Here is an 18,459-nt window from a genome sequence, read left to right as displayed (position 1 = left end):
GTGTAGACTAACAGTGAAATGCTTACTTATGGGCCCTTCCCAACAATGCAGAGAGAAACATTATAGAAAGATAATAACATGAGGAATAAATACACAATGAGTAACGATGTTCATATTTCAGAACAAATATAGAGGGGTACTTAAGCAGTAGAACATGTGACCCAATTCAAGCACTGCTTCCCTCTGGAAAAAAAAACAAAGAGCAGTGGGCGGGATGTTCACCTTTGACCCTGTCGTTCTGGTACAGGGTGATCTCCCCTTCGGCCTGTGGCTGGTAGGACTTAGTCACCACAAAGTGCTTCCCTGCCACAGCACTGTACAGCTTACACTGGGGCCCCTGGCGGTCTGTGCCACCAGTGAACTCTTCCCGACCCTTGTGTGGGCTGGAGGGACAGAGGAGAGGAGAGGAACAGAGAGTGGTGTAAGATGAAGGTTAGTCTGTAGTCACAAAAATATACTGATGACTTCCTGTGGTCACACACACTGGTCCATTAAAAGGAGCAGTCTTTTGACACAAGGCACACTTTTGCAGCCTGTGACTCCCTGAAACATTGTACTGTGTGTTTAGAGGGGATATTCAGGACAAACAGGGAAGAGATATGGAACAAACATCTTTTCAGACAACATCTAAATGATATGGTTATCAGATGGGTATGTACCGTACTCAGTGAGCCACACACCACAGTAGCAGAGGCATGCACCACTGACACAGAATGAAAGAAAGGCTGTGCAATGGCCCCCTCTGTTGGACTGCTGTAAAACTGCCGGGCTACAATATGAGGTCATATCTGGAACTGAACATAATAATGAGCATGATAAACGCTGAGCTGATCTTCAACACAATGTTTATATGTTTCATTTCACACTCAAAGGTCTGACATCCAATAGCATGGATAAGTGAAATATGTAGCAATTGGGACACAGGAACAAATATATATTTACTAAAAAACATTTACCCTTGACTGCCAATTTACGATGATCTTGTCTATTTTGCACAAGAGCCCTGCACAGCAAGACTACTTTTCACAGAAGCATAATGTGTGGACTTAGAGTGCTTAGACTTAAAATTCCTTCAATGTCACTCTGAGGAACAAAGTGTACCAGAACAAGGTTTATAACGACAATAACAACACATTTGAAGCTCCACAGATGACATGGGGTACTCAGATAGAGATGGTGGCGATGGTGTACTATACACATCTCTCACACAACCAAGGCAACAGCAGCAGCGCAGCGACAACCTGGTGAGTTCACTTCCTGGGATCGGCCCAGGGATGAGCGCCGAGCCTCCTCCCCCAGCCCAGGTACACAGTGTGACTGTGACTAGGTCATGACAGCAAGTCAAATTCCACGTGACTGTTGAGTCACGGTAATATCCTTTTATGCACATGCTTTGGTAGTGCCCAATTTACTAGAGGCGAAAGAAACGCACACCTATTTAGGCGAGGTGCTGGCTAGTGGAGTGGAACACTTAAAAAAATTTAGAAAAGCCGGAACACTCTAGGAGCTCAGATGCTAAAATTTTATGTCCAACGTTTCAACAGTGAAGCTGTCTTCATCAGGGTATAGTGCCCAATTTGCTAACTACCATCAGGTCCTGATGGGCTGGTACTCAGTGCTCTATGGCCCCTCCATCAGGTCCTAATGGCCTGGTACTCAGGGCTCTATGGTCCCTCCATCAGGTCCTAATGGCCTGGTACTCAGGGCTCTATGGTCCCTCCATCAGGTCCTAATGGCCTGGTACTCAGGGCTCTATGGTCCCTCCATCAGGTCCTAATGGTCTGGTGCTCAGGGCTCTATGGTCCCTCCATCAGGTCCTAATGGTCTGGTACTCAGGGCTCTATGGTCCCTCCATCAGGTCCTAATGGTCTGGTACTCAGGGCTCTATTGTTCCTCTGACATCCAATGCAAATGAAATTGAAAATCACATCAAACACTGATCATCAAAACAGTTCAACAGCAGGTTGAAACAGTGTAAAACATGGTTGTTGTGGATGTTGTATCAAAGCCTAACACAACAAAATGGACAATGCTTTCTAAGGTGATGATTAACTCAAAACACGTTACACACATATTAAAAAACAACCTGAATAACAATTAGGATTGCACCTTCATACAAGACATAGCCTACCGCATGCATGGCAGAATAACATCAAACAAAACCGATTTAAGATGTTTTAGGTACATACATGTTCTAGCCTTTGAGTGTGGATTGTATTATTGTGCATACTGGATGGACAGGTGACCAAATGCTACGCTCCCAAATGTGTATCCATGAGTCTGGGAGAGAACGTAGAGCCCTAGGCCATGCTGTTGGTTCATTGATTGTGCAGGGCGTGTTACAGTTAGCCTACAATTAGTGAATTTGAATTTGATTTTGAATAACAGGGAATGTTTTAGATTTTCATAATTCATTGGGTGACACATTACCTTTAGCTCTAATTTACATAATATCTGACCACCATGCGTTTCCATCTCCTCCTCTCTTTCCTTTATTCATTTCTCATGCGCGCAAGACTGGCTGTCAATAGTCAAGTGAAATATGTTTTGTTGAAAAAACATGTTAGTTTTGATGTTCCCAAACAGATTTCACTTGGTTTCCCAAATTAACCACTGGGTAGGTGCAGGAACAAGGTCGGATAGCCCATGGCATACAGAGTTTGGGCAGACTATCACCTGTCGGGCAGCGAGTGTATGCTTGATGGGTGTAGTAAAATAAGTGTTATATTTTTTCCTCTGCTCCACTATAAAAACACATGCTCTGATGTAAAAACACATGCTCTGATGAAAAAACACACGCTCTGATATAAAAACACATGCTCTGATGTAAAAACACATGCTCTGATGTAAAAACACATGCTCTGATATAAAAACACATGCTCTGATATAACAACACATGATCCACTATAAAAACACATGCTCTGATGTAAAAACACATGCTCTGATGTAAAAACACATGCTCTGATAGAAAAACACATGCTCTGATGTAAAAACACATGCTCTGATGTAAAAACACATGCTCTGATGAAAAAACACATGCTCTGATATAAAAACACATGCTCTGATATAAAAACACATGCTCTGATGAAAAAACACATGCTCTGATATAAAAACACATGCTCTGATATAAAAACACATGCTCTGATATAAAAACACATGCTCTGATATAACAACACATGATCCACTATAAAAACACATGCTCTGATATAAAAACACATGCTCTGATATAAAAACACATGCTCTGATATAAAAACACATGCTCTGATATAAAAACACATGCTCTGATGAAAAAACACATGCTCTGATGTAAAAACACATGCTCTGATGAAAAAACACATGCTCTGATGAAAAAACACATGCTCTGATATAACAACACATGCTCTGATACAAAAACACATGCTCTGATGAAAAAACACATGCTCTGATATAAAAACACATGCTCTGATATAAAAACACATGATCCACTATAAAAACACATGCTCCACTATATAAACACATGCTCTGATATAAAAACCGAAGTAGCCTACAAAACGGACCCGCAGGAAGGAGCGCGGCCTCCATTCACTATTCGAGTGCAGACAGATGGCTTGTATTGTCCCCCCTGCCCCTGTTCCTGCTCATTTGATAATGGGTCAGTCTAAATCAAAAGACAAGATTCAATTGAGAATATCTGATGGGTGAAAATATGATCACTTGATGAGAGAACATCTGTGCAGCCTGAGGCAAGAAACAGAGCTAAGCTTTTTTTCGCAACTTTCTCAAATCATCACTAGCCCATATGTTTTGATTTCTAAGACATTTTAAGGTTCATATCATTCACAACTGGAGTTGCCAAATAACTCCAAATCTAGCATATAGGACCTGTTTCAAATGATAACATTTACGCTCAACATAGCCAATACACATGCACACTCGCTCCATAATAGGAAAAATATCCTTTCTATTTTATTCAGCTAAATTTAACTACACTGCTCAAAAAAATAAAGGGAACACTAAAATAACACATCCTAGATCTGAATGAATGAAATATTCTTATTAAATACTTTTTTCTTTACATAGTTGAATGTGCTGACAACAAAATCACACAAAAATTATCAATGGAAATCAAATTTATCAACCCATGGGAGGTCTGGATTTAGAGTCACACTCAAAATTAAAGTGGAAAACCACACTACAGGCTGATCCAACTTTGATGTAGTCCTTAAAACAAGTCAAAATTAGGCTCAGTAGTGTGTGTGTGGCCTCCACGTGCCTGTATGACCTCCCTACAATGCCTGGGCATGCTCCTGATGAGGTGGTGGATGGTCTCTTGAGGGATCTCCTCCCAGACCTGGACTAAAGCATCCGCCAACTCCTGGACAGTCTGTGGTGCAACGTGGCTTTGGTGGATGGAGCGAGACATGATGTCCCAGATGTGCTCAATTGGATTCAGGTCTGGGGAACGGGCGGTCCAGTCCATAGCATCAATGCCTTCCTCTTGCAGGAACTGCTGACACACTCCAGCCACATAAGGTCTAGCATTGTCTTGCATTAGGAGGAACCCAGGGCCAACCATGACCCACCGCCAAACCGGTCATCCTGGAGGATGTTGCAGGCAGCAGAACGTTCTCCACGGCATCTCCAGACTCTGTCACGTCTGTCACATGTGCTCAGTGTGAACCTGCTTTCATCTGTGAAGAGCACAGGGCGCCAGTGGCGAATTTGCCAATCTTGGTGTTCTCTGGCAAATGCCAAACGTCCTGCACGGTGTTGGGCTGTAAGCTCAACCCCCACCTGTGGATGTCGGGCCCTCATACCACCCTCACGGAGTCTGTTTCTGACCGTTTGAGCAGACACATGCACATTTGTGGCCTGCTGGAGGTCATTTTGCAGGGCTCTGGCAGTGCTCCTCCTGCTCCTCCTTGCACAAAGGCGGAGGTAGCGGTCCTGCTGCTGGGTTGTTGCCCTCCTACGGCCTCCTCCACGTCTCCTGATGTACTGGCCTGTCTCCTGGTAGCGCCTCCATGCTCTGGACACTACGCTGACAGACACAGCAAACCTTCTTGCCACAGCTCGCATTGATGTGCCAACATGGATGAGCTGCACTACCTGAGCCACTTGTGTGGGTCGTCTCATGCTACCACTAGAGTGAAAGCACCGCCAGCATTCAAAAGTGACCAAAACATCAGCCAGGAAGCATAGGAACTGAGAAGTGGTCTGTGGTCACCACCTGCAGAACCACTCCTTTATTGGGGGTGTCTTGCTAATTGCCTATAATTTCCACCTGTTGTCTATTCCATTTGCACAACAGCATGTGAAATGTATTGTCAATCAGTGTTGCTTCCTAAGTGGACAGTTTGATTTCACAGAAGTGTGATTAACTTGGAGTTACATTATGTTGTTTAAGTGTTCCCTTTATTTTTTTTGAGCAGTGTATATTCTTCTTACTATTAAGTCATATAAAGTAAAATAATGGCACAGGACTTACAATAATATTGTGTCATTTAAATGAACAAGCCTACAGCCTATGGCATAGAACAGTGGTTCCCAAACTTGTCATAGTCCCGTACCCCTTCAAACATTCAACCTGTGTACCTCTTTTATCACCAGGGTCAGCGCACTCTCAAATGTTGTTTTTTGCCATCATTGAAAGCCTGCCACACACAAACACTATACAATACATTTATTACACATAAGAATGAGGGTGAGTTTGTCACAACCCACAAAGGCTCATGGGAAGTGACAAAGAGCTCTTACAGGACCAGGGCACAAATAATAAAATAATAATAATCAATCATTTTGCTATTTAGTTAGCCATCTTACATATAAAACCTTATTTGTTCATAAAAAATGTGAATAACTCACCACAGGTTAATGAGAAGGGTGTGCTTGAAAGGATGCACATAACTCTGCGGTGTTGGGTTATATATTTTTTTAAATTTGTTTTATTTATTTAACTAGGCAAGTCAGTTAAGAACAAATTCTTATTTTCAATGACTGCCTAACTGCCTGTTCAGGGGCAGAACGACAGATTTGTACCTTGTCAGCTCGGGGGTTTGAACTTGCAACCTTCCAGTTACTAGTCCAACGCTCTAACCACTAGGCTACCCTGCCGCCCCTGGAGAGAGTCTCAGTCTTTTTCCCACACACAGTCTGTGCCTGTATTTAGTTTTCATGCTAGTGAGCGCCGAGAATCCACTCTCACATAGGTACATGGTTGCAAAGGGCATCTGTGTCTTAACAGCACAATTTGCCAAGGCAGGATACTCTGAGCACAGCCCTATCCACAAATCTGGCAGTGGCTTCTGATTAAATTAAATTTTCACAGAACCGCTAGTTGCAATTTCGCTTGTTGCCTTGTTCAGATATCGGTAAGTGGACTGGAGGCAGGGCATGAAAGGGATAACAAATCCAGTTGTTTGTGTCATCCATCTCGGTGGATGCTGCAGTGTACCCAAGTGGTATCGGGAGCAACTGCTTGCGCGCGCGTTACCACTCCACTATGTCTCCCTGTCATGGCTTTTGCGCCATCAGTTCAGATACCAACACATCTTGACCACTAAAGTCCATTTGATGTTACAAAGCTGTACAGTACTTTAAAAGTATCTTCTCATGTTGTCCTGGTTTCCAGTGGTTTGCAGAAGAGGATGTCTTCCTTAATTGACCCCCCATAAACGTAACAGACATATACCAGGAGCTGTGCCAGGCCCGCCACGTCTGTTGACTCTTCCAGCTGTAATGCATAGAATTCACTGGCTTGTATGCGAAGCAGTAATTGTTTCAAAACATCTCCTGTCACCGATGCGTTGTAAAACAACGTTGTTTGATGAAGACATTGTCAGTATAGTTTTTTGGGCCTTTTCCCCCAGCATTGCCCCAGACATATCCGTGGCAGCAGGAAGAATGAAGTCCTCCACAATAGTATGGGGCTTGCATGTGCAAGCCAATCGATAGCTCACCATATAAGATTATTCTAGCCCCTTATTATTAATGGTATCTGTTACTTTTATACATGTCTTACTACTCAAAGTAATCTTAATTCTCGCTCCAAAAACTCCTGTGGCTTATTTTTCAAATTGCCATCTTTTGTTTCTAAATGTCTGTGCAAGAGTGAAGGTTTCATCAAGTTGTGAGATTGTATTTTTGCACATATAACACACTGTGGCTGAGAAAAGGCACTACTCCCAATATAAGTGAACCCCAAATCAACGTAGTTATCATCATATTTGCATCTCTTTGATGGTCCAACATCCCTGTCTGTTGTTCGGTGCTTTCCCGGGTAAGGGGGCAGTAGCTCTTCGGCTGCATCAGATTCACAACAGTTAGTGTCTATGCTAGCTGGGCTAACAACAAATGTAGAATTACCGATGCTAGCATTGGATGTGCTCGTGGAAGCAGAATAACTTGTCATCGATAGGTGCAGGTGTAGTACTGCCGGTAGTAGCAGTACTACCAGTAGAGCTGGTATGTGTCTCTATGGATGCAGAACAACTTGTGTCGTTGACAGGTGCAGGTGTAGTACTGCCGGTAGTAGCAGTACTACCAGTAGAGCTGGTATGTGTCTCTATGGATGCAGAACAACTTCTGTCATCGATAGGTGCAGGTGTAGTACTGCCGGTAGTAGCAGTACTACCAGTAGAGCTGGTATGTGTCTCTATGGATGCAGGCCTTACTTTTTTTAACCATTAATACATTTTGGAGCAAACGGAATGAGCAGCAGCTACGTTTGGCTACATACGGACCGTTAGTGGAATTCCCACGAGAGAGTACCTGTTAATATGACTGGATGTTCATTATATGACTAGGTTACCTGTATTTGACATTGTGTTGTTATTTCGCTGAACACTAGATGGTTTAACTTTATTTTTGGCAGTGAAACGAGGCAAGTCAGGCAAGAAAAAAACCTCACCCAAATGTATAGCTCAGTTGGAAAATATAGATGGACTGTTGGAAAATGTGAATAAAATAAATAAATAATAAAACGTTTTATTTCACAAAAATGTATTTTATTTTTTTAAATGTGAATCACATTTTTATTGCGCGTAGCCCAGTTTGGAAATACCTGGCATAAAGCATGGCCAGATAACTAACATACAGTAGGCCAACTCATATTCTGTTCTTCTGAAATACATTGCAAGTGGGTAAGTAAGTACGTTGTGCAAATGGATGATATGACGACGTGCTTATTCATAAAATAATATTTTTATAAAGGAAAACATGATAACAAGATGGCGCCATTTTGCTGTTAGTGAGAAAAGCACAAATCTATGTATTTTGTTATTGGAATCTAAATTAATTAGACATTAATCTATTTTGTTATTGGAATCTAAATGAATTAGACATTAATCTATTTTGTTCTTGGAATCTAAATTAATTAGACGTTAATCTATTTTGTTATTGGAATCTAAATTAATTAGACATTAATCTATTTTGCTATTGGAATCTAAATTAATTAGACATTCATCTATTTTCATTACCATTGCAGAATAAGTTTCTCACCTTTTCATTCTGAGATGCATTCCTGATGTCGTCATACAATAAATTACCATCTCTCATTTAATTGGGCCTAGTACCCTAGTAAATAGATAGGCTATGCATTTACATTTTTGCTGTACACACAAAGAAAAGAGAGTTCCCCAAGGATTGTTTGGGAAGACTGATGGTTAAATATGGAACCATAATGACTCAAAGAACCCTTTGAGCCCTTCTTTGGAGTTCACAAAAGGGTTATTTACTCTTTTAGTGATAATTAAACTAGGAGTGGCCGCTCATTAGAATGTTTTGGGGTGTGGTTTGTTATACTGTATATTACTATGGCCAGTGAAGGTGTCTTGTGAAAGACGTATGACCTTGTGTCAATTGAGAAGTGGTTCTCAATTCTCTCCTCAGCTGTTCTGGAGCTAGCACACCTGATTCAACTAGTTAATGTCACGCCTTGATCTGTTTCACCTAGTCTCCACCCCCCTCCAGGTGTCGCCCATCTTCACCACTTATCCTCTGGGCATTTATACCTGTGTTTTCTGTCTGTCTGTGCCAGTTCGTCTTGTTTGTTCAAGCCTACCAGCATTTTGTCTCAGGTCCTGTTTTTCTCATCCTCCTGGTTTTTGACCCTTGCCTGTCCTAACCCTGTACCCACCTACCTGACCACTCTGCCCGTCCCTGACCTGAGCCTGCCTCCCATCCTGTACCTTTGCTCCACCTCTGGATTACCAACCCCTGCCTCCCTTGACCTGTCATTTGCCCGCCCCTGTTACAATAAACATTGTTACTTCACTCAGTCCGCATTTGGGTCTTACCTTGATTCCCGATAGTTAATAAACACAATAATAAAACCTATGGAATTTTAACAATATAATATGGCTAACCAATATAAAAAAAAACATGTATGGTTCTTCAAAAGAATCTACAAAGAACCTTTGAGATTGAGAATGGTTCTGTAAATAACCTTTCTCCATAAAGGTTCTACAAAGAGCCATAAAGGGTTCTATATAGGGTTATAAACAATAGCGGAACCTTTTTTTGGTGCTATAACTGTTTTTAATGCCTCTTTATAGAACATTAAAGGGTTTTTATAGCACCATATAGGTTACATTTAGATACTTATGAGAATGGTTCTTTATAGAACCTTCAAAAAAAGGTTTAAATAGATCCAAAAAGGGATCTGCTATGGTTACTAGTATACTACTATATATTTTTGCTTATCAATGCAGCCCCAACAAAGCAGCAGAGACCGAGAAACTGGGCCAGAGGAGAGGAGAAGAGCAGCTCCACATGCCCTCAGTGGCTACTGCCTCATTAATAAGCCTCCATGGAGACTCTGTCAAAGTCACAGCCAAAGGCATCCCTAATGCTAACTACGTAGCATAGAATACTCTGCTTCCCTCATGCTAACTACCTAGCATAGCATAATCTGCATCCCTCATGCTAACTACCTAGCATAGCATAATCTGCATCCCTCATGCTAACTAACTAGCATAGCACACTCTGCTTCCCTCATGCTAACTACCTAACATAGCATACTCTGCATCCCTCATGCTAACTACCTAGCATAGCATACTCTGCTTCCATCATGCTAACTACCTAGCATAGCATACTCTGCATCCCTCATGCTAACTACCTAGCATAGCATACTCTGCATCCCTCATGCTAACTACCTAGCATACTGTAGCATCACTGTAGGTACCTAGCTGTTTAACTGTAAGTAGGTACAAGGTAGCCTACTATGGAAATCACTAGAGTTTATGTCAAAGTCACAGTCAAAGTCATCCCTCATGCTAACTACCGAGCATAACATTGCATAGCATATATCCTCTGCTTTAGCTCCCACTGTGTGTGAAGCACTATAGGTTCTCATCCAACAATACTGGCATTTACATTACATTATGTTTTTGTGTATCTATAGCATCAAATGTTGAGAGTTTAATCCACCTTACTGTATACGCTACACACTTCATAGGCTATGAATGCATAAACCTAATCATATCAAATCAAATCAAATTGTATTTGTCACATACACATGGTTAGCAGATGTTAATGCGAGTGTGCTAACCAACGAGTAATCTAACCTAACTATTTCACAACAGCTACCTTATACACACAAGTGTAAAGGGATGAAGAATATGTACATAAAGATATATGAATGAGTGATGGTACAGAACGGCATAGGCAAGATGCAGTAGATACATATGAGATGAGTAATGTAGGGTATGTAAACATTATATTAAGTGGCACTGTTTAAAGTGGCTAGTGATACATTTTTTTTACATGTACTCAATGTTAGTGGTGGCTGTTTAACAGTCTGATGGCCTTGAGATAGAAGCTGTTTTTCCTGACACCACACTCCGAGGGCCCTCACCTCCTCCCTGTAGGCCGTCTCGTCGTTGTTGGTAATCAAACCTACCACTGTAGTGTCGTCTGCAAACTTGATGATTGAGTTGGAGGCGTGCATGGCCACGCAGTCGTGGGTGAACAGGAAGTACAGGAGAGGGCTCAGAACGCACCCTTGTGGGGCCCCAGAGTTGAGGATCAGTGGGGTGGAGATGGTGTTACCCACCCTCACCACCTGGGGACGGCCCGCCAGGAAGTCCAGTACCCAGTTGCACAGGGCGGGGTCGAGACCCAGGGTCTCGAGCTTGATGACGAATTTGGAGGGTAATATGGTGTTAAATGATGAGCTGTAGTCGATGAACAGTATTCTCACATAGGTTTTCCTCTTGTCCAGATGGGTTAGGGCAGTGTGCAGTGTGGTTGCGATTGCGTCATCTGTGGACCTATTGGGGCGGTAAGCAAATTGGAGTGGGTCTAGGGTGTCAGGTAGGGTGGAGGTGATATGGTCCTTGACTAGTCTCTCAGAGCACTTCATAATGAAGGAAGTGAGTGCTACGGGGCGGTAGTCGTTTAGCTCTGTTACCTTAGCTTTCTTGGGAACAGGAACAATGATGGCCCTCTTGAAGCATGTGGGAACAGCAGACTGGGATAAGGATTGATTGAATATGTCTGTAAAAACACCAGCCAGCTGATCTGCGCATGCTCTGAGGACGCAGCTGGGGATACCGTCTGGGCCTGCAGCTTTGCGAGGGTTAACACGTTTAAATGTTTTACTCACGTCGGCTGCAGTGAAGGAGAGTCCGCAGGTTTTGGTAGCGGGCCGTGTCAGTGGCACTGTATTGTCCTCAAAGCGAGCAAAGAAGTTGTTTAGTCTGTCTGGGAGCAAGACATCCTGGATCGCGACGGGGCTGGTTTTCTTTTTGTAATCTGTGATTGACTGTAGACCCTGCCACATACCTCTTGTGTCTGAGCCGTTGAATTGCGACTCTACTTTGTCTCTATACTGACGCTTAGCCTGTTTGATTGCCTTGTGGAGGGAATAGCTACACTTTTTGTATTCGGGCATGTTTCCAGTCAACTTGCACTGGTTAAAAGCAGGTGTTCGCGCTTTAAGTTTCGTGTGAATGCTGCCATCAATCCATGGTTTCTGGTTGTGGAATGTTTTAATAGTTGCTGTGGGTAGGACATCGCCAATGGGGTATGTCTCCATAAGCTTGGCACATCTAGCCACTGGCATTTTTGCCCATTCTTCAAGGCAAAACTGCTCCAGCTCCTTCAAGTTGGATGGGTTCCGCTGGTGTACAGCAATCTTTAAGTCATACCACATATTCTCAATTGGATTGAGGTCTTGGCTTTGACTAGGCCATTCCAAGACATTTAAATGTTTCCCCTTAAATCACTCAAGTGTTGCTTCAGCAGTATGCTTAGGGTCATTGTCCTGCTGGAAGGTGAAACTCCATCCCAGACTCAAATCTCTGGAAGATTGAAACAAGTTTCCCTCAAGACTTTCCCTGTATTTAGCGCCATCCATCATTCCTTCAATTCTGACCAGTTTCCCAGTCCCTGCCGATGGAAAACATCCCCACATCATGATGCTGCCACCACCATGCTTCACTGTGGGGATGGTATTTTCGGGGTGATGAGAGGTGTTGGGTTTGCGCAAGACATAGAGTTTCCCTTGATGGCCAAAAAGCTCAATTTTAGACTCATCTGACCAGAGTACCTTCTTCCATATGTTTGGTAGTGTTTGCTTATTTTTTTCTTTAAGCAATGGCTTTTTTTCTGGCCACTCTTCCCTAAAGCCCAGCTCTGTGGAGTGTACGGCTTAAAGTGGACAGATAATCCAGTCTCCTCTGTGGAGCTTTGCAGCTCCTTCAGGGTTATCTTTAGTCTCTTTGTTGCCTCTCTGATTGGTGCCATCCTTGCCTGGTCTGTGAGTTTTGGTGGGCGGCCCTTTCCTGGCAGGTTTGTTGTGGTGCCATATTCTTTCCATTTTTTAATAATGGATTTATTGGTGCTCCGTGGGATGTTCAAAGTTACGGATATTTTTTAAGAACCCAACCCTGTTCTGTACTTCTCCACAACTTTGTCCCTGACCTGTTTGGAGAGCTCCTTGATCTTCATGGTGCTGCTTGGTGGTGCGCCTTGCTTTTTAATTTATTGATAAAAATATTTTTGTTCACTTAATTTCACAAATTTGGACAATTTTGTGTATGTCAATTACATGAAATCCAAATAAAAACAAAACTATAGACTAAATGGCCTATACTTGTAAACTTTGTTTGATAGTTATGTATGTAAACCTTGAGAGGAGGTCTATTATCAAGTATATTTCTGAGACAGTATAAGCATTTATTTTCCATGGCCTTGATAGAGCGAGCAAGGTTGAATCGTGTTTGTCCAGACAACAGTACTGTAATAGCAACCATCAATTATCACATCACATATGAAATACACTACAGCTGTTGGTCTGCAGTTAGAGGATATTATCTAATATACTTGGAGTAGGCTAGCTAGTAGCTGAAACACATATGCACCATACTGTAGTAATGGCCTTAGCAACCACTCCTGTAACTAGGGAGGAAATAGCAGTGTCCCATTTTAACTGCTGCACTCCAGTAACAGTGCCAGTAATAATGTATTAATACGCCAGTAACAGTGCCAGTAATAATGTATTAATATGCCAGTAAGGTGCCAGTAATACTGTATTTATATGCCAGGAAGCAGTAACAGTGCCAGTAATAATGTATGTATACACCAATAAGGTACCAGTAATAATGTATTCATACACCAATAAGGTACCAGTAATAATGTATTCATATGCCAGTAAGCAGTAACAGTGCCAGTAATAATGTATGTATACACCAATAAGGTACCAGTAATAATGTATTAATACGCCGGTAAGGTTCCAGTAATAATGTATTCATACGCCAGTAAGCAGTAACAGTGCCAGTAATAATGTATTAATACGCCGGTAAGGTTCCAGTAATAATGTATTCATACGCGAGTAAGCAGTAACCGTGCCAGTAATAAAGTATTCATATACCAATAAAGTTCCAGTAATAATGTATTCATACACCAGTAAGCAGTAATGGTGCCAGTAATAATGTATTCATACACCAATAAGGTGCCAGTAATGATGTATTCATACACCAATAAGGTTCCAGTAATAATGTATTCATACACCAGTAAGCAGTAATGGTGCCAGTAATAATGTATTCATACACCAGTAAGCAGTAATGGTGCCAGTAATAATGTATTCATACACCAATAAGGTGCCAGTAATGATGTATTCATACACCAATAAGGTTCCAGTAATAATGTATTCATACACCAGTAAGCAGTAATGGTGCCAGTAATAATGTATTCATACACCAGTAAGCAGTAGTGGTGCCAGTAATAATGTATTCATACACCAGTAAGCAGTAGTGGTGCCAATAATAATGTATTCATACACCAGTAAGGTTCCAGTAATAATGTATTCATACGCCAGTAAGGTTCCAGTAATAATGTATTCATACACCAGTAAGCAGTAGTGGTGCCAGTAATAATGTATTCATACACCAGTAAGATTCCAGTAATAATGTATTCATACACCAGTAAGCAGTAATGGTGCCAGTAATGATGCATTCATACACCAGTAAGCAGTAATGGTGCCAGTAATAATGTATTCATACACCAGTAAGCAGTAATGGTGCCAGTAATAATGTATTCATACGCCAGTAAGCCCGCTCACCCGACTGAGAGGTGGCATGTGAGGTAATCACAACAAGTCATTATACGGACTGATTGCCCTAGCTGAACACGGACTGAACAAGGAGTGAACAAGGGCTGAACAAGGAGTGAACAAGGGCTGGACATGGGCTGAACAAGGGCTGAACATGGACTGAACAAGGGCTGAACACGGGCTGAACACGAACTGAACAAGGGAAAGCAAAGGGGAGAAAAGGTCAAATTTTCTAGGGTTTCACTTGTGTGATTCCTGTCATTTTTAGATTCAATTTAGATTAATTTTCTTTTTCCTTTTACGCTAGCAGTGAGTAATTGGCATGGCCCACTTACTGAGCATGCTGTGCTCTCCATAGACCCCCTGATAGGTGAAGAGATTCACACACACACACACACACACACACACACACACACACACACACACACACACACACACACACACACACACACACACACACACACACACACACACACACACACACACACACAGAGGAGTATACAGTACACAAGTACACACACACACACACACCGACACACACATACAGAGGAGTATACAGTACACAAGTACACACACACACACTATCTCTAAATACAAAGGAAGAAATGGTCGTTAACATGGACCAAAACTGATCTCTACTCAAATATGGTGGTATATTAGGGTGACAATGACAGATGTGCACTATTCTAAAAGACGGAACACAACACAAAGAAGTTGCAGAATCCATACACATAAACCGAGGGGGCTCTAATTTGTCCCCTATTCCCTATATACACCTAATCACTATTTAGGGATTAGGGTGCACAACCTCAACTGATCCCAACACAACAAACCCTCCCCTTCCCCTCCTTCTCAATCCTCCAGACAACTGTCTAAAACACAAACGTCCACTCCAAGACCCACAACATAGATCCATTTCCTGCAATCAAAATACCTAGCGTTATTCATATTTTTCATAATTTCACAATTAATAAACCAAATATGCCGAAAATCCGGTGTCCAACGGTTTTGTTTTATTTGTTTTAACCCTGTGTGAGAGGTGTATACTTTTGTTTCAAAGTAGATTTGTTTAATGCTACCAAGAAACACTCAGTGTGACCCTGACTTAGCCCACTGCAATAAAAAGGTTAAGAGAGACTGATTGGACCGACGGTTGAGCACGTCTAGCATCTCATGGGTCAACATCCACACACATCCATGCATACACATCCATCCATCCACATTTTCATGAAAGACGGATCAGACTTTCAGTGAGTGTGACAAATCTTCCTCTATTCCCCAAGCTGCCATGTACTCCAGGGACTTTTGGGCCAGATTTTTGGGGCCAAAATACTCCTAATAGCAGGTTCTGTATTGAGGGCACTTTTTGGAAAGTGACACCCTATATCAGTATATCCTAAAGTTGGTAACATGGTTCAAATAATAGATTGGGAATTATCATGTCATTATGGACCCCCATAAAAAATTCCATGATTTCAGCTTTGGGCACCCGCAAGAGATGTTGTGGGCCCTCATGAGTCAATGTATAATTCAAATTCTGTTTGGTGACTGACCTGGGCTGGCGCTGGGGGATCTGTCTGGGTGTCTCCTCCCCCAGGCGCCCCAGGGAGGGCGAACGTGAACGGGGAGGGCGGGGAGCCCCCTTCCCCATGGTCCTGACTGTTCCATTGGGGCTGGGCATCTGCTGCTGCTGGGGCTGACGGGGGGAGAGGCTATGAAGGGGAGAGTGGCACGGCGAGGGCAGGGGTGACCGGTTGTTCACGTTCAGGTTGTTGTCGCTGTTGGAGCGTAGGAGCATAGACCGTGGAGCAGCTAGTGTACTCCGTGGGGCCTGCTGGCGCCGGGTGGGTTGGGCTGGCGCCTCCTTGAAAGGCACTGAAGGGAGGGACGGAGGGAGAGGGGGGGATTAGAACAGGTTTCAACACGGAGAAATATTACATAATTTGTAATTTCATCATTGTTCCTCCAAAATAAGCTGGTTGAATAACACACACACACACACACACACACACACACACACACACACCTCTTATTTGGGTTCAATAGAAAACCAAAGGTAGTCTCTAACCTTGAGGTATTAATAAGCATAATTGAGCTTTAGTGGAGATGCAATGAGAGCTCCTAACTAGCTGGTCTCACAGGCTCAGAGCAGGCTGCCTGGCTGCCTGGCGGAGGAGGAGAGAACTTCTATTCAACTCAAGCTATAATAAGAGCCTTGGTGGAATTCCCCTGCGTTTGATGCAGTGCTCGGTTCACACAGCTGAAGCATGATTAATGATGATGTTTATTTCTCCGCTGCCTACTAAATACCAGGGAGGAATAAGAGGCTTGTATACAGCAATATAGGGTTTAACCCAGAGATGATTGGCCACTGTGTGAGAGAGATGACACTGCTTTGGAAAAGAAAACAACCGTACTGTCATAGGAGAAGGTTCTATAAAAAAGGCCTCTCAAGAATACCTCTTCCAAAAGGCCTGAGTATGTGTGTAAGACTCTCAAAAGCACAATTTAAAGTGATAACCCCTCAAAACTGTGACTGTACCTATGGAATGCATCATAATATAGAGTAGGTCCATGCTGCATTGAGAGGAAAGGTCACATGTCCAACCCCCAATGGCAGGTCCCACCCCCTCTCCACCTGACTCTCCCACTAATGCTGATATCTGGATGGCCTATCATCAACAGCATAGCCATAGCCAATTAAAGATTGGTGATATGTATGGATCTACATCAGAGGTTTTCAACCTTTTCTTGCCCAGGGACCCCCTCTTTGGCAAACCAGCGACCCAGGGACCCTCATCAAATGTTAGCGAAAAAACGAGCCAGCAGCCAGCAGCACTTGCCGAACTGGTAGACTATTGACTGGTAGCCTTTGACTGGTAGACTATTGACTGGTAGACTTTTGACTGGTAGACTATTGACTGGTAGATTATTGACTGGTAGCCTTTGACTGGTAGATTATTGACTGGTAGCCTATTGACTGATAGCCTTTTGACTGGTAGCCTTTGACTGGTAGACTATTGACTGGTAGCCTTTAGACTGGTAGCCTTTGACTGGTAGCCTTTTGACTGGTAGCTTTTGACTGGTAGACTATTGACTGATAGATTATTAACTGGTAGACTATTGACTGATAGATTATTAACTGGTAGACTACTGACTGGTAGATTATTGACTGGTAGTCTTTTGACTAGTAGACTATTGACTGGTAGCTTTTGACTGGTAGCTTTTGACTGGTAGCCTTTTGACAGGTAAACTATTGACTGGTAGCCTTTTGACTGCTAGACTATTGCCTGGTAGCCTTTTGACTGGTAGACTATTGCCTGGTAGACTCATTACTGGAAGACTATACTGTGGGCTATACTCGGCCTTGTCTCAGGATGGTGGTTGAAGATATACCTCCAGTGGTGTGGGGGCTGTGCTTTGGCAAAGTGGGTGGGGTTATATCCTGCCTATTTGGCCCTGTCCGGGGGTATCATCGGGGTATCACCATTTTATTACGTTTGCAATTGCAACAAATAATCTGCTCAGACCCCAACCAAGGAACATCAAAAGTCGTGCTATAAATTCACAGACAACACAAAGATTCCTTGATGCCCTTCCAGACTCCCTCTGCCTACCCAAGGACGCCAGAGGACAAAAATCAGTTAACCACCTAACTGAGGATCTCAATTTAACCTTGCGCAATACCCTAGATGCAGTTGCACCCCTAAAAACTAAAAAAAATTCTCATAAGAAACTAGCTCCCTGGTACACAGAAAATACCCGAGCTCTGAAGCAAGCTTCCAGAAAATTGGAACGGAAATGGCGCCACACCAAACTGGAAGTCTTCCGACTAGCTTGGAAAGACAGTACCGTGCAGTACCGAAGAGCCCTTACTGCTGCTCGATCATCCTATTTTTCTAACTTAATTGAGGAAAATAAGAACA

The 18,459-nt window shown here is 42.7% G+C and overlaps 1 protein-coding gene across 1 annotated transcript in view; it reads right to left on the bottom strand.

Moving 5' to 3' along the window:
* Nucleotides 1-18,459, bottom strand: part of LOC112219029 (SH3 and multiple ankyrin repeat domains protein 2-like) — a 152,462-nt gene that overhangs the window by 75,476 nt on the left and 58,527 nt on the right. The window contains exons 10-11 of the mRNA XM_042301773.1: nucleotides 16,087-16,408; nucleotides 223-383 (exon numbers count right to left, since the gene is read on the bottom strand). Of these exons, the coding sequence (XP_042157707.1) occupies nucleotides 223-383; nucleotides 16,087-16,408 (483 nt within the window). The remainder of the gene's footprint in view (nucleotides 1-222; nucleotides 384-16,086; nucleotides 16,409-18,459) is intronic.

Source organism: Oncorhynchus tshawytscha, linkage group LG19, assembly GCF_018296145.1.
Source record: "Oncorhynchus tshawytscha isolate Ot180627B linkage group LG19, Otsh_v2.0, whole genome shotgun sequence".
NCBI lineage: Eukaryota > Metazoa > Chordata > Actinopteri > Salmoniformes > Salmonidae > Oncorhynchus > Oncorhynchus tshawytscha.
This window is presented reverse-complemented; position numbering and strand designations above follow the sequence as displayed.